The 27,242-nt window shown below is 44.3% G+C and overlaps 2 protein-coding genes across 2 annotated transcripts; one reads left to right on the top strand and one right to left on the bottom strand.

Annotated features, from left to right (window-relative positions):
- Positions 1-12,639: 12,639 nt before the first annotated feature.
- Positions 12,640-13,680, bottom strand: LOC127913246 (uncharacterized). Its single transcript, XM_052485101.1, has 2 exons — positions 13,677-13,680; positions 12,640-13,379 (listed from the first exon to the last, which is right to left on the bottom strand). The coding sequence occupies exons 1-2, from the start codon at positions 13,678-13,680 to the stop codon at positions 12,640-12,642; spliced, it is 744 nt and encodes a 247-aa protein (XP_052341061.1).
- An 894-nt stretch (positions 13,681-14,574) lies between these two features.
- Positions 14,575-25,645, top strand: LOC127913244 (skin secretory protein xP2-like). The gene is made up of 2 exons (XM_052485100.1): positions 14,575-14,660; positions 24,856-25,645. The coding sequence occupies exons 1-2, from the start codon at positions 14,575-14,577 to the stop codon at positions 25,643-25,645; spliced, it is 876 nt and encodes a 291-aa protein (XP_052341060.1).
- The last annotated feature ends 1,597 nt before the right edge of the window (positions 25,646-27,242 follow it).

The following is a 27,242-nucleotide window of genomic DNA, read 5'->3' as shown; positions in this document are numbered from 1 at the left end:
GTGGAGTGGAGACAAACACAAAGACAGGTGAAACAGATCATGGTGGGGTGGAGACAAACACAAAGACAGGTGAAACAGATCATGGTGGGGTGGAGACAAACACAAAGACAGGTGAAACAGATCATGGTGGGGTGGAGACAAACACAAAGACAGGTGAAACAGATCATGGTGGGGTGGAGACAAACACAAAGACAGGTGAAACAGATCATGGTGGAGTGGAGACAAACACAAAGACAGGTGAAACAGATCATGGTGGGGTGGAGACAAACACAAAGACAGGTGAAACAGATCATGGTGGGGTGGAGACAAACACAAAGACAGGTGAAACAGATCATGGTGGGGTGGAGACAAACACAAAGACAGGTGAAACAGATCATGGTGGGGTGGAGACAAACACAAAGACAGGTGAAACAGATCATGGTGGAGTGGAGACAAACACAAAGACAGGTGAAACAGATCATGGTGGGGTGGAGACAAACACAAAGACAGGTGAAACAGATCATGGTGGGGTGGAGACAAACACAAAGACAGGTGAAACAGATCATGGTGGGGTGGAGACAAACACAAAGACAGGTGAAACAGATCATGGTGGGGTGGAGACAAACACAAAGACAGGTGAAACAGATCATGGTGGGGTGGAGACAAACACAAAGACAGGTGAAATAGATCAGGGTGGAGTGGAGACAAGAACAAAGACAGGTGAAACAGATCATGGTGGGGTGGAGACAAACACAAAGACAGGTGAAACAGATCAGGGTGGAGTGGAGACAAACACAAAGACAGGTGAAACAGATCATGGTGGAGTGGAGACAAACACAAAGACAGGTGAAACAGATCATGGTGGAGTGGAGACAAACACAAAGACAGGTGAAACAGATCATGGTGGGGTGGAGACAAACACAAAGACAGGTGAAACAGATCACGGTGGGGTGGAGACAAACACAAGGACAGGTGAAACAGATCATGGTGGAGTGGAGACAAACACAAAGACAGGTGAAACAGATCATGGTGGAGTGGAGACAAACACAAAGACAGGTGAAACAGATCATGGTGGGGTGGAGACAAACACAAAGACAGGTGAAACAGATCATGGTGGGGTGGAGACAAACACAAAGACAGGTGAAATAGATCAGGGTGGAGTGGAGACAAGAACAAAGACAGGTGAAACAGATCATGGTGGGGTGGAGACAAACACAAAGACAGGTGAAATAGATTAGGGTGGAGTGGAGACAAGAACAAAGACAGGTGAAACAGATCATGGTGGGGTGGAGACAAACACAAAGACAGGTGAAATAGATCAGGGTGGAGTGGAGACAAGAACAAAGACAGATGAAACAGATCATGGTGGGGTGGAGACAAACACAAAGACAGGTGAAATAGATCAGGGTGGAGTGGAGACAAACACAAAGACAGGTGAAACAGATCATGGTGGGGTGGAGACAAACACAAAGACAGGTGAAACAGATCATGGTGGGGTGGAGACAAACACAAAGACAGGTGAAACAGATCATGGTGGGGTGGAGACAAACACAAAGACAGGTGAAACAGATCATGGTGGAGTGGAGACAAACACAAAGACAGGTGAAACAGATCAGGGTGGAGTGGAGACAAGAACAAAGACAGGTGAAACAGATCATGGTGGGTGGGGTGGAGACAAACACAAAGACAGGTGAAACAGATCAGGGTGGGGTGGAGACAAACACAAAGACAGGTGAAACAGATCATGGTGGGGTGGAGACAAACACAAAGACAGGTGAAACAGATCAGGGTGGGGTGGAGACAAACACAAAGACAGGTGAAACAGATCAGGGTGGGGTGGAGACAAACACAAAGACAGGTGAAACAGATCATGGTGGGGTGGAGACAAACACAAAGACAGGTGAAACAGATCATGGTGGGGTGGAGACAAACACAAAGACAGGTGAAACAGATCATGGTGGAGTGGAGACAAACACAAAGACAGGTGAAACAGATCATGGTGGGGTGGAGACAAACACAAAGACAGGTGAAACAGATCATGGTGGGGTGGAGACAAACACAAAGACAGGTGAAACAGATCATGGTGGAGTGGAGACAAACACAAGGACAGGTGAAACAGATCAGGGTGGAGTGGAGACAAACACAAAGACAGGTGAAACAGATCAGGGTGGAGTGGAGACAAACACAAAGACAGGTGAAACAGATCAGGGTGGAGTGGAGACAAACACAAAGACAGGTGAAACAGATCATGGTGGGGTGGAGACAAACACAAAGACAGGTGAAACAGATCAGGGTGGAGTGGAGACAAACACAAAGACAGGTGAAACAGATCAGGGTGGAGTGGAGACAAACACAAAGACAGGTGAAACAGATCAGGGTGGAGTGGAGACAAACACAAAGACAGGTGAAACAGATCAGGGTGGAGTGGAGACAAACACAAAGACAGGTGAAACAGATCATGGTGGGGTGGAGACAAACACAAAGACAGGTGAAACAGATCATGGTGGGGTGGAGACAAACACAAAGACAGGTGAAACAGATCATGGTGGGTGGGGTGGAGACAAACACAAAGACAGGTGAAACAGATCATGGTGGGTGGGGTGGAGACAAACACAAAGACAGGTGAAACAGATCATGGTGGGTGGGGTGGAGACAAATACAAAGACAGGTGAAACAGATCATGGTGGGGTGGAGACAAACACAAAGACAGGTGAAACAGATCATGGTGGGGTGGAGACAAACACAAAGACAGGTGAAACAGATCATGGTGGGGTGGAGACAAACACAAAGACAGGTGAAACAGATCATGGTGGGTGGGGTGGAGACAAACACAAAGACAGGTGAAACAGATCATGGTGGGGTGGAGACAAACACAAAGACAGGTGAAACAGATCATGGTGGGGTGGAGACAAACACAAAGACAGGTGAAACAGATCATGGTGGGGTGGAGACAAACACAAAGACAGGTGAAACAGATCATGGTGGGTGGGGTGGAGACAAACACAAAGACAGGTGAAACAGATCATGGTGGGGTGGAGACAAACACAAAGACAGGTGAAACAGATCATGGTGGGGTGGAGACAAACACAAAGACAGGTGAAACAGATCATGGTGGGTGGGGTGGAGACAAACACAAAGACAGGTGAAACAGATCATGGTGGGTGGGGTGGAGACAAACACAAAGACAGGTGAAACAGATCATGGTGGGTGGGGTGGAGACAAATACAAAGACAGGTGAAACAGATCATGGTGGGGTGGAGACAAACACAAAGACAGGTGAAACAGATCAGGGTGGGGTGGAGACAAACACAAAGACAGGTGAAACAGATCAGGGTGGAGTGGAGACAAACACAAAGACAGGTGAAACAGATCAGGGTGGAGTGGAGACAAACACAAAGACAGGTGAAACAGATCATGGTGGGGTGGAGACAAACACAAAGACAGGTGAAACAGATCAGGGTGTAACAATTTATTGGATTGAGATTATTTATTTATTTTGAGATATGTATACTGAGTATATCCACAACACCATCAGACCATTTTATTTGTAAACTACACAGTATTGTAAAAGTTGTATTTTTTAGTGATCCAGTACATAATATACTACATTTATAATAATTTGGTTGTAATCCAGAGAGGTTAGAAAAGTTATCTAGATACTCTATGAGGCTGTGGAGGGATCACATTTGTCGATTTAAAAGAGGGATCATAGTTGTGGATTTCAAAGAAAATATGAATCATCAGTGTACAATGACACTTTTTTTAAGCCCTGGATTTTTAATCACTTTGACATTATTGTTGGATCTGATTTTAACAGCTAACATTTCAATGGCCATAATAAATAAATATGCCGATAGTGGACAACCTTGTTTTACTCCTCTTTGCAGTTTAAAACTTACTGTGAAGTAGCCATTCTTTCCTATTTCACACCTAGGGTTACTATACATAACTTTAACCCATTTTATAAGAGATTCTCCAAAATCAAATCAAATGTAATTTGTCACATGCGCCAAATACAACAGGTGTAGGTAGACCTTACAGTGAAATGCTTACTTACAAGCCCATAACCAACAATGCTTTAAGAAGTTTTAAGAAAGAAAAAAAGTGTTAAGTAAAAAATAGATAAGTAAAAATGTTTAAATGAAAGCAACAAATAATTAAACAGCAGCAATAAAATAACCAGCAAGGCTATATACAGGGGGTACCGGTACGGAGTCAATGTGGAGGCTATATACAGGGGGTACCGGTACAGAGTCAATGTGGAGGCTATATACAGGGGGTACCGGTACAGAGTCAATGTGGAGGCTATATACAGGGGGTACCGGTACAGAGTCAATGTGGAGGCTATATACAGGGGGTACCTGTACAGAGTCAATGTGCAGGTTATATACAGGGGGTACCGGTACAGAGTCAATGTGGAGGCTATATACAGGGGGTACCGGTACAGAGTCAATGTGGAGGCTATATACAGGGGGTACCGGTACAGAGTCAATGTGGAGGCTATATACAGGGGTACCGGTACAGAGTCAATGTGGAGGCTATATACAGGGGTACCGGTACAGAGTCAATGTGGAGGCTATATACAGGGGTACCGGTACAGAGTCAATGTGGAGGCTATATACAGGGGTACCGGTACAGAGTCAATGTGGAGGCTATATACAGGGGGTACCTGTACAGAGTCAATGTGCAGGTTATATACAGGGGTACCGGTACAGAGTCAATGTGGAGGCTTTATACAGGGGGTACCGGTACAGAGTCAATGTGGAGGCTATATACAGGGGGTACCGGTACAGAGTCAATGTGGAGGCTATATACAGGGGGTACCGGTACAGAGTCAATGTGGAGGCTATATACAGGGGGTACCGGTACAGAGTCAATGTGGAGGCTATATACAGGGGGTACCGGTACAGAGTCAATGTGCGGGGGCACCTGTTAGTCGAGGTAATTGAGGTAATATGTACATGTAGGTAGAGTTAAAGGGACTATGCAAAGATAATAAACAGAAAGTAGCAGCAGTGTAAAAGAAAGGGGGGGAGCAATGCAAATAGTCTGGGTAGCCATTTGATTAGCTGTTCAGGAGTCTTATGGCTTGTAGTACGCCTCATCCCGCATGCGGGATCGTGACTACAGCCTCAAGCTCATTACCATAACGCAACGTTAGCGATTTCTAAAAATCGCAAATGAAATGAAATAAATATGCCTGCTCTCAAGCTTATCCTTTTCTTAACAATCCTGTCGTCTCAGATTTTCAAAATATGCTTTAGAACCAGAGAAAATCAATAATTTGTGTAAGAGTGGTGATAGCTAGCTAGCTTAGCATTTAGCGTTAGCATTTAGCACGCAACATATTCACAAAAACCAGCAAAGGGATCAAATAAAATAATTTACCTTTGAAGAACTTCAGATGTTTCAATGAGGAGACTCTCAGTTTCATAGCAGATGTCCAGTTTTTCCTGAAAGATTCTTGTGTAGGACACATCGTTCCGTTTTGTTACTATGCATTTGGCTACCGAAACTAACCGAAAATTCAGTCACCTACACGTCAAACTTTTTTCCGAATTAAATCCATAATATCGACTGAAACATGGAAAACGTTGTTTGAATCAATCCTCAAGGTGTTTTGTCATATATCTCTTCATTGAAATGGCAGTCCTAGAAGCCTTATTTGTTCTCTGATTCGGATGGAAAAATACTGGTAGCTGACTTTTGCGCACCAATTTCCACGCAGACACTGTGCGGGACACTTGGCAATTGTAGTCTCTTATGGTCAATCTTCCAATGATATGCCTACAAATACGTCACAATGCTGCAGACACCTTGGGGAAACGCTAGAAAGTGTCCGTTCATTCCTGTCGCATTCACAGCCATATAAGGCGATCATGGAAAACGTACCTTCAGAAATCCTGTTCATTTCCTGGTCGCTCAAACATCTTGGTTTTGCCTGAAGCTTTTGTTCTAAGGCACTCACAGTGAAAATCTTTGCAGTTTTGGAAACGTCAGAGTGTCTTCTTTCCAAAGCTATCAAGCATAGTCGAGCATCTTTTCGTGACAAAATATTGCGCTTAAAACGGGCACGTGTTTTTATCCAAAAATGAAATACTGCCCCTATAGGACTAACAGGTTTTGAAGCCTATTGGACATAAACTTGGCACTCCAGTACCAAAATTGAAATGTTCCAGGCATTTATAAATAAACTCCAGTCGTACTTTATCAAAAGCCTTTTCAAAGTCAGCTATGAATAGCAACCCTGGTTTCCCAGATTTTTCAGTGTTCTGTTGTTTCCAGTACTTGCCTTATATTATCTCCAATGTATCGTCCATGTAAAAAACCTGTCTGATTAGAATGAATAATGTACGACAATACCTTAGCAATTCTATGTGCTATACATTTTGCTATCCTTTTTGCATCACAACACTGTGATGGCGCCTCCAATTTAAAAAATGGAGTGGATCTTTATATTTTCGACTTGTATCCTGTTTCAGTAATAATGAAATCAGACCTTCTTGTTGAGTGTCTGATAATCTACTGTAATGGACATTACTAATTTCTGTGTTCTATTCATGTACTGTTCTATAAACCAATGTCTGTGTTCGTGCAAGTAGCTGACTGAACAAATCCTCACTATCAGTAGCTGCAATTTGGCTGTACGCCCAGAGAATGTGGCAGTACGCCCAGACCTTGTTTTGAGAACGAAAGATATCTCAGTTTCAAGGTCTCAGCTTAGAGAGAAGAAGCCTCACATGTTATGAACCAGTATTGTTTGGTCACATGAATGAAACAAAACGCTAATGATTACTTAATTGTACTAAATCATGCAAATATAAATTGTCTGTGTATAGCCGTATAAAAGACAACTGCTGGGAGTGCTCAAGCAGAGCTCCTGATTGACATGTGTACTATGGTGCAATGAGTTGGTTGGAACTCTCCAACACTGACAAGTAAACAATTATTAATTTAAGATTGACTTTGAATGTCCCTGTGTAAGAATTTCCACAACACTACCATTTACATAGGAGGAGTTAAAACATGCTAAAAGCGGTTCTCTGAGAAAATATTTAAAGGTTTGGTATACATCAACTGGTATGCTATCCAGCCCGAGTTTTCCTGGACTTTAAGGCTTTAATTGCATCAAGAAGTTCCTCTGTAATTTGGCATTCACGTGAGTCTTTCTGTACAGCTGTTCATTTTCTAGAAAAATAGAAGAAAAAAAACAATTAGCTTCGGTTAGAGGAGATGTAGGAGACCAAAGTGGAAACATATGCTTAAAGTACTTTACTTCCTCTTTCAAAATCTGAATTGGTGAATCATGGGTGGCTCATGGGTGACTCCGTAAATTTCAGTAAAATCTTTTTGGTAGCATTTCTATGTTGAAGATGAAAAAATAATTTGTTGCATTTTTCCCCATATTCCATTCAGTTCGCTTTATTTTTTATCATATATTACACTTGATCTTTCTTGAATAAGTTCCTCCAGTTCTTTTAGTATTTCTTCTAACTTATTTTGAGCCTCTAATCCAGAGAAACGCATGTCAAAAATGTTATAAATTGATTTGTATTTTAATGAGGGAAATAAGTATTTGACCCCCTCGCAATCAGAAAGATTTCTGGCTCCCAGGTGTCTTTTAAACAGGTAATGAGCTGAGATTAGGAGCACACTCTTAAAGGAAGTGCTCCTAATCTCAGTTTGTTACCTGTATAAAAGACACCTGTCCACAGAAGCAATCAATCAATCAGATTCCAAACTCTCCACCATGGCCAAGACCAAAGAGCTCTCCAAGGATGCAGCTTGGTGAGAAGGGGACAACAGTTGGTGTGATTATTCGCAAATGGAAGAAACACAAAAGAACTGTCAATCTCCCTCGGCCTGGGGCTCCATGCAAGATCTCACCTTGTGGAGTTGCAATGATCATGAGAACGGTGAGGAATCAGCCCAAAACTACACGGGAGGATCTTGTGAATGATCTCAAGGCAGCTGGGACCATAGTCACCAAGAAAACAATTGGTAACACACTACGCCGTGAAGGACTGAAATCCTGCAGCGCCTGCAAGGTGCCCCTGCTCAAGAAAGCATATATACAGTGGGGCAAAAAAAGTATTTAGTCAGCCACCAATTGTGCAAGTTCTCCCACTTAAAAAGATGAGAGAGGCCTGTAATTTTCATCATAGGTACACTTCAACTATGACAGACAAAATGAGAAAAGAAAATCCAGAAAATCACATTGTAGGATATTGAATGAATTTATTTGCAAATTATGGTGAAAAATAAGTATTTGGTCACCTACAAACAAGCAAGATTTCTGGCTCTCACAGCTCGTCAAATCCTTCCCTTAGCCAGGGCATTGAAAATGGGTCGTGGATGGGTATTCCAGCATGACAATGACCCAAAACACACGGCCAATTCAACAAAGGAGTGGCTCAAGAAGAAGCACATTAAGGTCCTGGAGTCTAGCCAGTCTCCAGACCTTAATCGCATAGAAAATCTGTGGAGGGAACTGAAGGCTCAAGTTGCCAAACATCAGCCTCGAAACCTTAATGACTTGGAGAAGATCTGCAAAGAGGAGTGGGACAAAATCCATCCTAAGATGTGTGCAAACCTGGTGGCCAACTACAAGAAACGTATGACCTCTGTGATTGCCAACAAGGGTTTTGCCACCAAGTAAAAAGTCATGTTTTGCAGAGGGGTCAAATACTTATTTCCCTCTTAAAATGCAAATCAATTTATAACATTTTTGACATGCGTTTTTCTGGATTTCTTTGTTGTTATTCTGTCTCTCACTGTTCAAATAAACCACCATTAAAATTATAGACTGATCATTTCTTTGTCAGTGGGCAAACGTACAAAATCAGCAGGGGATCAAATACTTTTTTCCCTCACTGTATCTGTTCTGTCAGTCCTTCCATTTCCTTTGTTAATATGGACTATTTTGACCAAAATTGCCTTTGCTTTAGAGATGAGTACTGAATTGCATGGCTTCTAAAGGCACATTTAAAAGTGTCCCATGCAATAAGTGGATTTGCTGTACCTATGTTATGTCAGAAAAATGCAGTTATAAATTCCTCTGTCCTAGTTAAAAACAAGTTATCATCCAATGGGCTTTTAATTTCCAATATCCTCGCCACGTGGAAATTCAGTAAGAGTAATGTATATGCCAATTATGTGATGGTCCGACCGCATTCTATCCCCTATCAACACTTTTAAACTTTTGGTGCCAATGAGAATGACATAAGAAAGTAGTCAAGGCGACTAGCTTGATTGAGCCTCCGCCATGTATATCTCACTAGGTCAGGGTATTTAAGCCTCTATATATCCACTAATTCCAATATATCCATGACATTCATGATTTCTTTAAGAGCATGAGGGTGATAGTTTGTAGTGTGATTTCCTTTACAGTGCATTGAGGTATTTAAAACAGTATTTTTAATCTCCCACCATAATAATAGAGTGTTGTACTGCTTGTAGGGTAGATAAATTATTATAGATATTTTCAAAGAAGCGGGGATCATAATTATTTGGTCCGTAAAGGTTAATGAGCCATATCTGTTCATGATCCAATAACATATTTCAAATCATCCATCTACCTTGCTGATCTGTTTGGACAATTTGCACATTCGGATCACAATTACTGTTAATTAATATCATCACCCGTTTTGAGTTTCTTTGTCGATGGGAGAAGTATATTTCACCCCCCAGTCCTTTTTCTACACAACTTCATCTAAAATTGTTGACTGAGTTTCCTGTAAACAATAGATATTATATTCCTTATCTTTGAGCCAGGTAAATATTGTTCTTCTGTTTTTATTATCTGCTAAGCCATTACAATTATAACTGGATATACGTACTTATTTCACCATTTACCATAATGAGATGCAAGTTTGAAATCTATTTATCATAATATACTGTATGTCTGTAAATTTACCATTAAAAAGTACCACAGTGATTGAGTGTCCATATAGCTGTACCATTATATTTTGCATTGCTACTAAGTAACCCTCCATTGTTCACCCGTTAAAGCCCTTCCCCATCCCTAGTTGGGTTGTCATCCCAGTGACTGGCAGAACACCCCAGTCCCCCCAGATCCCTAGCCCCTTAAATTGAAATTTAATTGAGAGAGAGAGAGAGAGAGAGAGAGAGAGAGAGAGAGAGAGAGAGAGAGAGAGAGAGAGAGAGAGGAGAGAGAGAGAGAGAGAGAGAGAGAGAGAGAGAGAGAGAGAGAGAGAGAGAGAGAGAGAGAGAGAGAGAGAGAATAGCTCCAATGTTGTATCATCTGGCAATAAACTGAAGTTCATATGAAAGAAATCTCAAAAAATATATAATATACATCATTTCAGGTAATCAGTTACATCTCAACACACACACACACATACAATAGTAACTGATGCACTATGACCCCCAAACTCAACTCTGGACCGCAAAGCCTGTTCCATTGTGTTTTTTTTTTCATTGTTCCCCTCTAATCAGAGACTGATTTAGACCTGGGACACCAGGTAGAAGTAATTCATTATTTGTTCAGATGGAACAGAAAACCAGCAGGCTCCGGACCTAGTAGGGTAAGAGTTGAATACCCCAGCACTAGGGGTTCTGGATGTCTAAAACAACAGGTTATCTCTGAATATATTGATAATTTAGACCAAGACAGGCACTGACACAAAGACACAAAGACTCATCAATCTCATCGGAGAAAGTATCTGAGTGTTCAAAACAGTGCCCTTCTACCTCAATATATGTAGCCCACGTATCTGATGCTGTCTGGCCTAAAAGAGGTCACCGCCCCAGGAATCATGACGTCAGGAGGTTAATCCCTACACTACCGAAACAGCTGTCTCAATAGATGTATATATGCCATTTAGCAGACGCTTTTATCCAAAGCGACTTACAATCATGTGAGCATACATTCTACGTATGGGTGGTCCCGGGAATCGAACCCACTACCCTGGCGTTACAAGCGCCATGCTCTACCAACTGAGCTACAGAATTACAGATGTAGCCCATGTATCTGATACTGTCTGGCCTAAAAGAGTATGACATGACATATTCATGGTCTACAGAAATGCTTTCTCTGGTGAAATAGATTCAGCCTCTTGTGGATGCTTTCTCTGGTGAAATAGATTCAGCCTCTTGTGGATGCTTTCTCTGGTGAAATAGATTCAGCCTCTTGTGGATGCTTTCTCTGGTGAAATAGATTCAGCCTCTTGTGGATGCTTTCTCTGGTGAAATAGATTCAGCCTCTTGTGGATGCTTTCTCTGGTGAAATAGATTCAGCCTCTTGTGGATGCTTTCTCTGGTGAAATAGATTCAGCCTCTTGTGGATGCTTTCTCTGGTGAAATAGATTCAGCCTCTTGTGGATGCTTTCTCTGGTGAAATAGATTCAGCCTCTTGTGAATTGAAGGAAAATGATGAAACACAGATAGACACGAATGAGATTTCTTTTTTTTTCTTTTTACATTTGTTTCTTTTTTTAATTGTCTTTTTTTTGTAGGAAGCCTGGCTTTCTTCCTAGGTTCTGGCCTTTCTAGGGTGTTTTTCCTAGCCACCGTGCTTCTACATCTACATTGCTTGCTGTTTGGGGTTTTAGGCTGGGTTTCTGTACAGCACTTTGAGATATCAGCTGATGTACGAAGGGCTATATAAATACATTTGATTTGATTTGATTCCCTTGGCATGCATGAATACACGGCAATTTGTAGGCTGGATGTCATTACACTGATAGTGTTTGTAATAGATGTCCCATTCCATTCAAATGGCAGGTGCACAGTGCACTGTTCGGATGTTGGACATATTTTGAAGTAGACCATCACGTGCAGGTAACCTACTTAACCTACTCTTTGAAGTAATTTGTTTGAAAATCAGATGAAAACATCATGACTGATTGTGTTCATGACACATTCAAAGGTATTACATTTTTACAGTTAAATTATGTCTTTACTATAAAGGCCATAAACATTTTTCATGCCCCCGCAAGTGCGTGCACACATAGGATGTCACATAAGCTGAAGCATTTAATACGATGAACCATCATGATTATATTGAAAAAAATCCACCTTGTATCGATGAAGGTTCAAAATGTTATGCCCCCTTTTAACTGGGTCTGTGCCCAACCTTGGCAACTCCATTCAAAATGTTCTGGACACGCCACTGTTCTTAACCCACCAATTGAGGTGTCCTTTGAGTCAAGATCCACCACAACTGTTGAGCAGTGAAAAAACATACACAGACCAACAAATAAGTAAAACATAGATTGATAATGATTAATAAAGCCCTTGTAAAAAATGCAGGTTTTTTTTGGGATAAAAAGTGTCTTAGGTAATGGGTGAGGTCAGTTTACATTTTTAAAGCTAATTTCCTGCAATTCTACACATTTCCCAAGCGGGCGACGGCCCTAATCGACCGCTTATGTAGGTTATGCCTGGAACTGGCCCTGGATGTGTAAATGAACCTGGTTTTGCTCTGCGTGTATATGCACGCGTGTGCATGCGTTTGTGTGTGTGTGTAATTCAGTTGCAGGTTCCTAACAGGGCCATGAAAGCCTGGCTGTGAGCATCGGTGGATTGGTGTGGTGGCTGGAGCGGGGGCTGGATCGGTGCGGGGGCTGGAGCAGGGGCTGGATCGGTGTGGGGTCTGGAGCGTGGGTGGATCGGTGCGGGGTCTGGAGCGTGGGTGGATCAGTGCTGGGGCTGGAGCGTGGGTGGATCGGTGTGGGATCTGGAGCGTGGATGGATCGGTGCGGGGTCTGGAGCGTGGGTGGATCGGTGTGGGGTCTGGAGCGTGGGTGGATCGGTGCTGGAGGGGTGGATCAGTGCTGGAGCGTAGGTGGATCGGTGCGGGGTCTGGAGCGTGGGTGGATCGGTGGAGCGGGGGATCTGGAGCGTGGGTGGATCGGTGTGGGGGCTGGAGCTGGAGCGTGGGGTCTGGAGCATGTGGATCGGTGCGGGTCTGGAGCGTGGTGGATCGGTGCGGGGTCTGGAGCGTGGGTGGATGGAGCGGTGTGGGGGGCTGGAGCGTGGGTGGATCGGTGTGGGGGCTGGAGCGTGGGTGGATCGGTATGGAGCGGGGCTGGAGCGTGGGTGGATCGGTGCTGGAGCGGGGTGGAGGGTGGGGGTCTGGAGCGTGGGTGGATCGGTGCGGGGTCTGGAGCGTGGGTGGATCGGTGCGGGGTCTGGAGCTGGAGCGGGGCTGGAGCGTGGATCGGTGCGGGGGCTGGGGTCTGGAGCGTGGGTGGATCGGTGCGGGGGCTGGAGCGGGGGGATCTGGGGGTCTGGAGCGTAGGTGGATCGTGGATCAGTGCTGGGGCTGGAGCGTGGGTGGATCGGTGCGGGGGGCTGGAGCGTGGGTGGATCGGTGCGGGGGCTGGAGCGTGGGTGGATCGGTGCGGGGCTGGAGCGTGGGTGGATCGGTGCGGGGGCTGGAGCGTGGGTGGATCAGTGCGGAGGCTGGAGCGTGGGTGGATCGGTGCGGGGGCTGGAGCATGGGTGGATCAGTGCGGAGGCTGGAGCGGGGGCTGGATCGTGGGAGGGGTGGCAGGCAGGAGCACAGCTGGAGCAAGTTAAGAATCAGACCTGTTTCTACTTCAACTTTGGGCCAATAGACTCCTCCTTGGTAAACGGAAAACACTTCAAGGTGTCACCGGATACTTTGGGTAAAAGTTGCCCTCAGGCACAGATCTAGGATCCGCTTAACTCTGCCTATGTCTTAACCTTACCCATTAGGGGTGAAATGAGAAAAATGACACCAGATCATTATCTATGGGTAAGTTAAGACCCATAGAGACATGGCATCAGCCTTGCAAATAAACACATGGTCATGTGAGCTCTCTAGAGTTGGAGAGAGAGAGCCTGCGCAGGAAAAGGACCACATGCAAACACACACAGAGTTCTGTTCAACCATGAACTTTACTTGCCCTAGTTTTTTAGCCGTCAGGACAGTATAGAACGGTATAGAACACACGCAGAAACAGTCAAGGAATGGACATACGGAAACACTGGGCCTCCCGCCATCAGAACATGTGAGCCCATGATATGTGGCTGTGTGGGTGGCTAGACAGACAGAGGGCATAGGAGAGAGTCTGATAGGACCACAGTTAAGAAGCTCGCCAGGGCAAAAGCCCAAATTTCTGAAGCCCCTGTACAGACCAGTACAGCCCAGTACAGGATGGTCAAGCTGACAGCTTCCCTTTATTGAGGCTATAGGTATTTTCCCCTTTTACTTCTTCACATTATCCATGTACCGCATAAAAGAGTATTATTACAGTAGAAGATGGTGAGGCCGCAAACAGAGACATCTGTTAAAGGCCATGCGAGGCATTCTGCCCTCTCTGCCATCCCTCCATCCATCTATCGTTCCTCTCCAGGGTTTAAGCTCTTTTTATTGCAGCTGCTGATGCAGCCTGTGGGACAGAGACAATGAATGCATTGTCACCCTCCCTCCGTCTGCTGATGCAGTTGCTTGTTGTCTACCCTTCCTCTGTCCCTCTCTCTCTCTCACACTCTCTCCGCTCCTTCATTAAAAACCCTCTTCTTCTTTTATCTTCCTATCTCCTCAAATCTGCAACAGCATCACGAGGAAGAGCATGGCTGGGGTACGTCATGTGATTGATAGCGATGGCCACCCCGCAGCCGTTGCCCGCTGAGAGAAGAAAAGGAAGTTTGTGTCCGAAACTGTTTCAGATCCAGCTGTGGGGTGAGAGGTCAACACAAACGCTGATCCAATCGGTTCGTCCTGACAAAGAGCCAACTCTCTCCATCTCTCTCTTCTTTTCCAACTTTCCTTTCCTCTTTCATTTCTGCTCCATCTGATCTGTCTCCATCTCTCTGAAGCCCGGGGCATATTTCCAGATAGCGCCAGTCGACCTCAGCAGTCCCTCACCTCAGCAGTCCCGCCACAACATGGTCCCGAGACTGGGAAATGTAGTGTTCTTAGAACTCTGAACAGTTCTTAGAATATTACATTTAAAAAACTATTTGAAAAAGAAACAATTCAAGACTTTTCGAAGAAGCGAATTAAAATACAGAATCTCTAATATCATCCTCTCTTACCCTTTCGATGACCCTGAACATCAAGCATAGGCTTTCCATAAAGCTATACCTAAATACGTTCATGTGACATGTATTTTGATTTTACATGAGCTGCTGCATTAAAAACAGCCATCCCATAATTCCATCCCACTGCTCGTCTCCTACTTCCATGTCCCTCTGTCGTGCCCGGCAACAGGTGGCCTCTTCCTCAGATTCATTTTTTACATCGGTCGTATCGTAGTGGAGTGTGTTCCTGACGTGAAACGGAGGGGTGATATTTCATAGATTGGGTTTATGGGCCTCCGGGAACATTGAGTTATACGGGACAGCGAGTAAGTCCACTAAAAGAGGAGGGGGAGAAACACACACACACTTATACCTCTAAACAACCTGACTGAGTTAGCTGCTGATAAAATGTTAGTACCCATGGTAATGTTGCCATGCTGCTTGTCCTAGGGTAATGGCACTGAACCCCCCACGCAGCCTCTACCCCCAAACACCCCTACTGACCACCTACCCCCTATAGTCCCCCACAAGCTCCTTTCACCCCTTAACCCCTAGTCCTCTGTACCCCTGACCCCATCCCTCCACTGTCCCTGCTGCCTTTCCATTCCACAGGAGACTGAATATGGAGCACTGTGTGTGTGTGTGTGTGTGTGTGTGTGTGTGTGTGTGTGTGTGTGTGTGTGTGTGTGTGTGTGTGTGTGTGTGTGTGTGTGTGTGTGTGTGTGTGTGTGTGTGTGTGTGTGTGTGTGTGTGCGTGCGTGCGTGCGTGCGTGCGTGCGTGCGTGCGTGCGTGCGTGCGTGCGTGCGTGCGTGCGTGCGTGCGTGCGTGCGTGTGTGTGTGTGTGTGTTTTGTCCCAAAGGAAAGATTTGCTTAATTCCACCAGACCCACTGAGGTTTAGGAGTGAGGACGGGGTAGCATTTAATCACATAACAGATCTGCCCCAGCAACAGCTGATGTTGATCCTGCTACCATCTTCTTCTGACATCACCAACCAAACCAAAACATGCCATCTAAATCCACATCAGATCAGCAGCGATGTCACTGTCAGTGAGAATCTACTCAATAGTATACATGTGATTGGATCAGCGGCAGGCTAGTGTCAAATTATGTTCTCCTTTTAGAGAGTTAATTCAGGATAAAAGTAGATTTACATCCAGACAAAAGGCACATGGAACATCCATCTCAACACTGAGGGGAAGGGGAAGGGGAAATGGGGTGAGGGGTGGGGGGGTGTATACGGACGACGTGTGTGTGTTTGTGGGGGGGAAGAGGTGTCACAGTGTGTGTGATGGGTGTGTGAGTGTGATGGGGAGGGGGAAATGTTTGCATGTGTGTGTGTGTGTGTGTGTGTGTGTGTGTGTGTGTGTGTGTGTGTGTGTGTGTGTGTGTGTGTGTGTGTGTGTGTGTGTGTGTGTGTGTGTGTGTGTGTGTGTGTGTGTGTGTGTGCGTGTGTGTGTGTTCTTGAGCGTATATGGGGACGGTGTGTGGATGTGTGGGGCTGAGGGGGTTGAACCGTCCTCTTGCAGATAAATCTGTTGCCCTCAGGGGTGCATTTACATAGGTGAGGACTGACTGTTCAGCAACCCTACAGGGATTTATCTGAAATAGCACCACCTACCCCTGACCCCTGACCCCTGACCCACAATCCAGCTCCTATAGCACTGCACTGAAAAAACTGCTTTTCTAAGGGTGGAGTAGACTATTTAACTTACAGTGCTGTGTGTGTGTGTGTGTGTGTGTGTGTGTGTGTGTGTGTGTGTGTGTGTGTGTGTGTGTGTGTGTGTGTGTGTGTGTGTGTGTGTGTGTGTGTGTGTGTGTGTGTGTGTGTGTGTGTGTGTGTGTGTGCAAGAGAGAGGGAGAGGGAGAGGGAGAGAGAGAATGTGTGCATAAACTCTTACCACATTCCATACAAGTGAGCGCACAAACGCAAGATGAGACACACAGATTTTCATATATCCACTGCTTCAACACAGCATGACTTAGCTTCTGTTAGGGTTCTAGCTCCAGTTGTGTTGTAAAAGTATTCTGTTCACATCTACAACAACTGTCTATCTGAGAGCTGCAGAAGAACACTGAACAGCTGCTCATGCTCTGATACCATGGGAGTGTGAAGATATATATATTTTTCAATTTAACCTTCATTTAACTAGGCAAGTCAGTTAAGAACATATTTTTATTTACAATGACGGCTTACCATGGCCAAACCCAGACGACGCTGGGCCACCCTATGGGACTCACGGCTAGCTGTGATACAGCCTGGATTCAAACCAGGGACTGTAGTGATGCCTCTTGCAGTGAGATGCAGTGCCTTTGACTGCTGCGCCACTCGGGAAGTCAAGTGCAATGGGAGGGGAAATGTTTGTTTGTGTGTGTGTTTAGTTAGGGGGAGCTATACTTTTCTTTTTTATGGTGGATATTGTCTGTCCTAAAGGCCAATGCTGAATCATAACGAAAAATCAGAATTCATCATGGATTACAGGCTAAAGGTTTTCTATAAAGTATTATATAATCCATACATGGATTGGATAATAATACAGTAACAGGGAGAATTAACATCAAGCCAGCTGCCACCTCAACTCTTCTCTCCTCGCGTGAATATGCAGATCCTCCTTTAATCCACGTGCCCTCATGCGGGATTTCGTAGCAACGATTACAGACCCTACACAGCTCAGCTCTCTGCGTACCGGGGCTTCCCCTCCCCCTCTTTTCGTCCTCTACGGCTCGGCTGAGAGAAGAGAAGGGGAGGGGGAGATCCCCTTCTTCGCGTCTCAGCACTGACAGCCCAGATGCTGTGCAGTCTGCGAGAACACTCGCACAGAGGTAATGGCGGTGTTTCTGTATGGATAGGGCTCCACGGCGAAGAGGGAGGAAAAGCACACAGCTGGACCAGGACAGGATGGATCAGCGCAGACAGGGAGGATCTCGTTTATCCAAGGAGGGCATATGGGTCTTCGGTATGGGAGAACTTAGGGCAAAGGACAGTCGTCTTGCGGAAAACTGCACTATTTCCAGAGAGGGGGGATGGGGACATTGGACACGGCACCATCGATGCCCAAAATCAACCAATTTTTACTTAGAAAGACGGAAGAAAGCCAACCCGTTTAGTCGGATTCGGATAACGTCTGTGTTTTCGTTAGAAACATGCGAAGCTACCGGGAAATACCAGGGATGGTTTCATATTCGAATTATACAACAACACAGGAAGCCTATGCGCGCGACACAACGCCCCCCCCCCCTCCCAAACAGGGCGCGAGATTCAAACAAACTTTTGCATAATGTGTTTTATTTGTATTCTTGAGCTGCATTGGTGCTCTCTCCTCATGCAACATACAATTTGACAGCTCGGAATTAGTTTAAATCGGGAAAATTGAACAATTGCGCTTTATCTATCTACTTCGCGTTGACATGTAGGCTAGAGGAGGTGCAAATAAATTGTGACGCTTTATGGGAAATATTTTTTTAAATAACAAGCGAAGCTGCAAAGGATTGATTTTAACAAGGAAAGGTGGGCTATTATATTATTCATTTATAGTTGAAATGCAGATTGCAGAGCTAATTCATTAATCAGAATGTATTTTGTATTTTATAATTTGCATCGTCTTTGCAGAATATGAAATGCATTAAATTATTTTTTTTAATGAATTTTGCATGAAAAAAGTTAATATAACTGCTAGAATTAGTTTGAAAATGTAGGTATTGTCATGCATATATTACTATAATATGGACCATTTGAGAAATCTTACCAGGCTACCTAAGAAAAAAGTTGAAACTATCTTAAATCGAGAATATTGAAATGATGTGCATGTTAGTATCATTTAACATGAGAATGAATGTTGTTTAGGAGGCGTTTCTATTCAATTTAAAATAAAGAATAATTATACGTTGTGTTATTGCATTAGATTTTTTAATTCTATTTATTTCACTATATAAATGTAATTATATTTTAAAGATCAAACTTAGTGTAATACTAACCATGATATACTAAAAATATATTTCGAATTGTTGTGAAAGTGCCCTTTCACTCCTGTAGGAGACATTGGTGCATTGAAGGCGTAAAAGCCACAGCAATAAAAACCTTCAAATCGATCAGACGGGCGGGGTTGGCGCGCCTCATTTCGCCATGTTGAAATCCTTTGTGTGTAGCCTTCATAGATAATACAATCAACTATATTTGGTTATACATTAAGCATAGTGTGACCCTCAAAATGGTTATTGGAGGATAAAACTTTTAGAAGGTATTATTTCAGACTTAAAATAAACATGTTATTTTACAATGTGTTAATAGATAAGACTACTTCAATTTCACTTCACAAACTAATTTCTCATCATATTTTTTCAATGTGTGAGTATTATTCAGTATAATTCAAAACCATGACTAAGTTTTCCGATACTGCATGCACATTAATTTGATTCATATTGAAACGTCGTTGACACTGCATTATTTGATAAGCCTACAATTTATTCTGCATTACAATCAAGCCTATATATGATCTAAGAATAAACCATTTTAGAAAAAACATTTCTTTCTTAATTTCCCCATGTTTAAAAATAAGCCATTGTTGTCAAGTTGCCACTAGAATATTTCATCCTAATGTAGTCTGCAAAAGTTGGCTACAAAAGGCAGCTTTCAACTACAATTCTAAATGGTATTGTTAGTACAAACAGGACTTTGTGTGAACACATTGCAAAAACAAAGCCACGTTATACCGTTCAAAATGGATACAAATCGTTGTTATAAATGTAGCCTATTATAATGATCATGATAATAATAATACCGTCTTGTTTCAAAACTATCTTCTCCCGTATCGTTTTACCACATACTACGGTTTGAGTAGTTGGTTTCATATAGACCTAAACAGAATTCCACCTTCCACACTACCATTCACAGAATCAAATGTGTGTTTATTGTCGATTATGAACGACATATACACACACACAAGTCTGCATTGTGTGGTGTGCGTTTGATTTACCACAACTGAGCATTGAGACAAATTAGAAATCGCTCTAGCTCTTTTTTGTCAGATTGTTTGAACGTAAAGTTTTGGAGGAATGTAATGGAGGCTCAAGCAGAGGCCGGTGCACGGTTGTTATGAAGTTAATTCGAAGTGACTGGCGGGAGGGAGGGGTGCTTTTGACTATGGACTGATGACGCGATAATAGTTGTAATAATAACACCGAAGACCGGGCCCAACCTTAAATATATTAGGAGGAGAATATCAAAATTTTCACATCTACCTCGTTAGAGTTAACATTGACAGTATTATATGAAGAAAAAAAAAACATTGAAGAGATTACTTAAAAACAATATCTACAGAATCGCAATGTCGGCTATAGTCCAAACCCTGAGCATCTTTAAAACACGGATCTCTTTAGCATGCAATAACTACCTATCTACAAGTGTGTATATATTTATACACTGTATACATTCCTATAATGTATATAAAACGTAGGCCTAGTAAATCTAGTACATCACACATTAATGAATTACATTTATTAGTTCTGAGGATCAACACACAACATTAAAAAAAGATGACAAATATGAAACACAAATGCATAGGGTATATATCTTCAAGACTACGAGTATGACCTATTTTTACTCCATTTATAGATTGCAAATCCAACAACATAAGAACTCTCACCGTAGATCCACATTGTGTAAAACACAAAAGTGTCTGGCTCCATGAACACTTCCCAGTTTACAAAGATGTAGCCTACAAGGTACTTGAGATATGCCTCGAGAAATGTGTTCTGCAGTAAAATATTGTTTTGAGCAATGGAATACATATATTTAGATTACTCAAATAATTCCAAAATGCACATTTTAGAAAATATTTTGGCGTGTGTAAAGATTTTTTTTAAGTATATATAGTATTCAAGAATTGTCTAAATCAACACTAGGCCACTCTGAGAGGAGAGAGCAATTATAGCCATGATACTTGCAGAATCATGTAATGCGGTCGGGCTCTAATCAACAAATTCGACATAGGTAGGAAGCTATAGCCTATAAAACCACGGCATGTAACTTGCAATAATATACTGCATATAGGCATATACAATGTCTGAACAACCACATTTGTTTCATGAGAAGCACCCGTGCGAAGAAAACATTTGAAATCAGAAGTAAGGTCTATTCAGACTCCGTAGGGGTATAGGTTATGTCCTTTGAGGGCCCGCGTTCCAAACGCCCATTTTGTACGCTGGCCCTTGATGCATGTACGATTTGTAAACTGAAAGCTTCTTGAATATGAAAGAAATCCAGCACTCTTAAAACATGATTTGTGCGCCAGCAGAGGGGTAGGCCAAGAGAGCGCGTTATTTTACACAGCTTGGGGAATTCTCCACGAATAGGCCTATGAGCTGCTTATATGGGCGTTATACTAGCATTGCTACCATCTCGCCTGATACAACTAACTGCACCATGTTTTGTATTACGAACAAACTTTCCACAAGAGGGTGTGTGATTTACAATAGTGGAGACTGGAGATAGTGTGGGCCGTAGAGGAAAGCAGCAGCCACGTCGAATAGGCAATATATTTCAGTTTAGATCATTAAGTTGCCGTATTTGCATAGATAAATCATTACTGTCTCAGCTAGGCTACAATACGTCCACTACTCTGCCTCGGGGATACATCTGCATCAGAATTGTTATATTTCTCGATGTTGATTGAGTGTCATTTTCAAAATGATAGGCTTATACATTTGACTTGTGCAAGACAGGACATAACTACCCGTGCTCAAAGATACAAGATAACGTCCTTCCCTCGCTACTAGTTGATTGTTTTGTGGGCAGCAAGGCAGAATAGCTATCTGCCTGCAGCGGGGGAAGGGGGCCTCCAACGCGGCGGGGGCTTCTCTCGCCACCCCGCTGAGTTGGGACGGGCGGAGAGTGAATCCCCACCCTATAGGCATACGGCGCCCAGCTAAGAAATACAATACACCGCCAATTAAATGCAGCCTCTGCTGCGATTCACTGCAATGAATGATAAATTGTAGTCGTTCTCACACCCTATAGGATCCTTTAAATGGAAATAATAGGCAACATCGTAATGTAAAATATGCATAGGCTACATTTACCACATTTAGTCTCGCTGGTAAACCATCTCTCGCTTTTGTTGCAAATTCCAGTCTAAATAACCAGGTTTGTTTCAAGGCGTCAGTGTTTAAGGTCAAATTGTTTTATTGCTAGATTGATAGTTATTAAAGAGCACAGACGTTGCAAAATAAAAATGCTAGGCTATCTCGTTACACATTTGTGAATAACAAAATCATTTCGTAGCTGTCGACCGTGAAATGAGAACAGGGAAAATATGGTCGAGCGTTAAACAGTGTAAACAATAATTACAAACAGAAGGGAAAGGACGTGGCCTGACAGGCAGGGCTTCTTTCCCAGGGTGAGCGAGAGCGACAGGGGGCTACATTCAAGACCTCAGGTATTTGAGAACTAGGCCTACATACGATATAAACTCATACTTATCTAATGGAATAACGTCAGCTAAACCTTCGTTAATGGAACAAAGTGTTTCATAATTCTGGCTTCAATATAGTAAACTATGGATTTCCCAAGCTGTTGCCAGTTTCGGCTTCCATGGATCCAACCAAGCACTTTCAATAGCCTTTTGTTCTATGTGGATATACAAACGAGGGCTATTAATTTGCAGATGCACGGTGATATGTTCACACAGAAGCCTTCCACAATTACTTCGTGCGTGTAGAAAAACATAATGTTATAAAATAAGAAAATCGATTCAATGTTTCTCTCCTTCAGACTTTAATTTCGCAGACACATTCATGTTAACAGGGCGAGACGAGGCGTGTTAAGAACTGGGAATAAATATTATTGAGGGAGCTAGAATATAGGCCTATTGAGCACGTGCATCAGAAGCATATCTGGGGGTTCTATTTTATTTACAATTCGAATTTGGACTGTTTCAATGGGTCAAATGTATTTACAGTTTCAAAATAAGATTTGTATTAATAAATACAAGTATCTAAGATCTCACCAATAGCCTTCCACCTTTTATAGAATTTACATTTCTTAAATTAACAATGTTGAATTTGGAATATGTACAAATTGACGCCCCTGTCAGTGTCAACGGCCTTTGTGCTTTTTTCTTTTTTTAAATGTAGATTTTTGAGTCTGTAATTGGTGTAATTGTTTGCTATGGAGCAAACAATATAAAATCTTCATTTTATGATGTTTCCAATTTACATAATGAAATGAAACACATATTTTACTATAATATGACAGGGACAGGTAGGTTTTTTGAATGTAATGATGGCCTGAACAACTATATAGGATTCCCTATGTAAACTGTAAATGAGATTTAATTTATTTAGGCGATGTCAAGTCTTTTGTCAGACGTGCACGTCTGTACATGCCTCTTCTTCCCTATCTCTTTCTTTTCATTCCCTCTTTCTCTCCTTCCCCACCTCTCAGCAATGTGGGCCCTGGAGGAGAGGCGTTTTATACCTCTTGAATGTCTCCTGTTCCTCTCCTCCACCCTCTATCCTGTTTTAATCCCACTACAAATGTTTTGACAGCAATAAAAAATCATTTAAAAAAGATCAGCACATGCAAATCCTTTGTTACTGATCCTTCAGCTCTCTCCCTCCCCCTCTCCCACCCTCCCTCCATCTCTCACTCTAGCTCTCTCCCTCCCCCTCTCCCACCCTCCCTCCATCTCTCACTCTCCCTCCCCCTCTCCCACCCCCATCTCTCACTCTATCTCTCACTCTAGCTCGCTCTCTCCCACCCTCCCTCCATCTCTCACTCTCTCTCACTAGCTTGCTCTCTCCCACCCTCCCTCCATCTCTCACTCTCCCTCCCCCTCTCCCACCCTCACTCTATCTCTCACTAGCTCGCTCTCTCCCACCCTCCCTCCATATCTCACTCTCTCTCACTCTAGCTCGCTCTCTCCCTCCCTCTCTCCCACCCTCCCTCTATCTCTCACTCTAGCTCACTCTCTCCCACCCTCCCTCTATCTCTCACTCTAGCTCTCTCCCTCCCTCCCTCTATCTCTCACTCTAGCTCTCTCCCTCCTTCTCTCCCTCTCTCCCACCCTCTCTCCCACCCTCTCTCTATCTCTCACTCTAGCTCGCTCTCTCCCACCCTCCCTCCATCTCTCACTCTCTTTCACTAGCTCGCTCTCTCCCACCCTCCCTCCATCTCTCTCTCACTCTAGCTCACTCTCTCCCTCCCTCCCTCTATCTCTCACTCTAGCTCACTCTCTCCCACCCTCCCTCTATCTCTCACTCTAGCTCTCTCCCTCCCTCCCTCCCTCTATCTCTCACTCTAGCTCTCTCCCTCCCTCTCTCCCTCTCTCCCACCCTCTCTCCCACCCTCTCTCTATCTCTCACTCTAGCTCGCTCTCTCCCACCCTCCCTCTATCTCTCACTCTAGCTCGCTCTCTCCCCACCCTCCCTCCCTCCATCTCTCCCTCTATCTCTCTCCCTCCCTCCCTCCCTCCCTCTATCTCTCACTCTAGCTCGCTCTCTCTCCTCTCTTTCTCTATCTTGGGTGTAGGGAGAAGAGCAGTGATGCTTATTTAATTGGTTGTGGACCTCCCAGAGTTTCAGTATTTCCAATTATCAACAATTCTATGCTAAACTATTCTAATGTATGGTTTGTATTGAAACACAGTAGAGTCTCATGTTATTTTGTGTTATTCTATTGTGGTACAATGTAATTATAATAGAAATAATAAAGAGATTAAATCACATTAGGCCTTGTACTTGTTGCACCCTCCCCTAACACACACACAGCTATACACCATTACACCACCAGATGGCAGTGTGAGAGGTTAAGGTCATGGGGAGATTCTAGTGACCACACACCGACCTACCTACCTACCTACCCCAGCCCCAAGGCAGGGAGCACCAGACGCCAGCCCCAAGGCAGGGAGCACCAGACCCCAGCCCCAAGGCAGGGAGCACCAGATCCCAGCCCCAAGGCAGGGAGCACCAGACCCCAGCCCCAAGGCAGGGAGCACCAGACCCCAGCCCCAAGGCGGGGAGCACCAGACCCCAGCCCCAAGGCAGGGAGCACCAGACCCCAGCCCCAAGGCAGGGAGCACCAGACCCCAGCCCCAAGGCAGGGAGCACCAGACCCCAGCCCCAAGACAGCGAGCACCAGATCCCAGCCCCAAGGCAGGGAGCACCAGATCCCAGCCCCAAGACAGGAAGCACCAGATCCCAGCCTTAAGACAGGGAGCACCAGATCCCAGCCCCAAGGCAGGGAGCACCAGACCCCAGCCTTAATACAGGGAGCACCAGATCCCAGCCTTAAGACAGGGAGCACCAGACCCCAGCCCCAAGCCAGGGAGCACCAGACCCCAGCCCCAAGCCAGGGAGCACCAGACCCCAGCCCCAAGGAAGGGAGCACCAGATCCCAGCCCCAAGGCAGGGAGCACCAGATCCCAGCCTTAAGACAGGGAGCACCAGACCCCAGCCCCAAGCCAGGGAGCACCAGACCCCAGCCCCAAGGAAGGGAGCACCAGACCCCAGCCCCAAGCCAGGGAGCACCAGACCCCAGCCTTAAGACAGGGAGCACCAGACCCCAGCCCCAAGCCAGGGAGCACCAGACCCCAGCCTTAAGACAGGGAGCACCAGACCCCAGCCCCAAGCCAGGGAGCACCAGACCCCAGCCTTAAGACAGGGAGCACCAGACCCCAGCCTTAAGACAGGGAGCACCAGATCCCAGCCTTAAGACAGGGAGCACCAGACCCCAGCCTTAAGACAGGGAGCACCAGACCCCAGCCTTAAGACAGGGAGCACCAGACCCCAGCCTTAAGACAGGGAGCACCAGATCCCAGCCTTAAGACAGGGAGCACCAGACCCCAGCCTTAAGACAGGGAGCACCAGATCCCAGACACAGAGTACCAGGTAGCTGGCAGCAGTATATAGCTGGCTGCAGTACCAGGTAGCTGGCAGCAGCAGTGCAGGCTAGGGCCGAGACTGACAAACCAGAGGGCCACTGGGGCAGACAACGGGGGGAGGTGTGTGGCTTTCAGAGGAAGGACGGAGACAGGGGAGGGGAGGGATTGCTGGGGTAAGAGTGCATGAGGGGGAGAGAGAAGAAGTGAAGAGAAAAGTGAGAATGGGGGAGAGAAAATAAGATGCATAATATTGGGGAGATTGAAAGAGGGGGAGAGAAAGAGAGAAGGGAGAGAGGATGAGGGTGAGGGAATGGTAGTGAGTCTCTCCTAACATGTGGATCCGGTGTGGTATAGTTCATTTATCATCCTTACGTGTTGGGTATTTACTTTGTCAATGATAGGGAGTGGAGAGACCGTGCCACTACAGAGAGAATTAATGTGTGTGTGCATGTTTTGTGAGTATGTAGAGGGGGAGGGGTATGGTCTGGCACTAACAGACACACAAACATTCTAGTTCGAGTTGCGTCTTCTTTTATTCAGGTTGTACAGTCAGTGTGGCTAGCTCTCTGGGATCCTATCTCACCCGCCCCCTTCCCCATCAAAACTACCCCCCCCAGCTACATTGTCTGGGTCGAGACAGGATGCTTGTTGCTAGCTAGCCTTCTGTCTTTGTATGCTGAGTGCTTGACCATGGGATGTTTTTTTTTAAATACGCAGACAATCAAAAGAAAGAAAAATTGCTACCTCCTGTCTGTTATTGTCACTATTTAAAAAGTTGACCTTCTAAACTTCTCCCGTTTTTTCTTCAGATTTAATGCTTTATTCACTTCATTTGAATCCCATGGCACAAATGCAAACATTTAATTTCATGGCATTTGGCATAGAAAAATGTAGCATTGAAAAGTTTATTGTGAGATGCTTTTTATGACCCCTTTATGTATACTCTTTTTCTCTAGTTTGACGCCAATAAAACATTCTGAAAAGGATAAGCTTGTCACCATACTTCAACGATTTTTCTAATATACTTAAAAACTTGTCTAGCTGATGCAACAAAGTATCACATATGGCTTCATTAAAATCTATACAGAAAGACTTCTAATTCTCTGACAGAAACAGTGATGCCAAACAGTCATCTCCATCAAATCAGCCTTTTATTGTAAATCAGTGTCATTTTACCTCCAACTATTTGTGCAGTTTGCGGTTGTGGGTTGTTTAAGATCAATCTTCCCTATGAAGCCGGACATTTAATACAGTCCTAATTAGTATTGATGTTTGTAACTTCACAGATACTGTTAGCGAGGGTTGAGGAGTAGGGGGTCAGTAGGGAGCGGGAACAATGGCTAAACCAGATGTTTAGTGTGTGGGTGAGGTA

Source organism: Oncorhynchus keta, chromosome 2 (genome assembly GCF_023373465.1).
Source record: "Oncorhynchus keta strain PuntledgeMale-10-30-2019 chromosome 2, Oket_V2, whole genome shotgun sequence".
Classification (NCBI taxonomy): Eukaryota; Metazoa; Chordata; class Actinopteri; order Salmoniformes; family Salmonidae; genus Oncorhynchus; species Oncorhynchus keta.
This window is presented reverse-complemented; position numbering and strand designations above follow the sequence as displayed.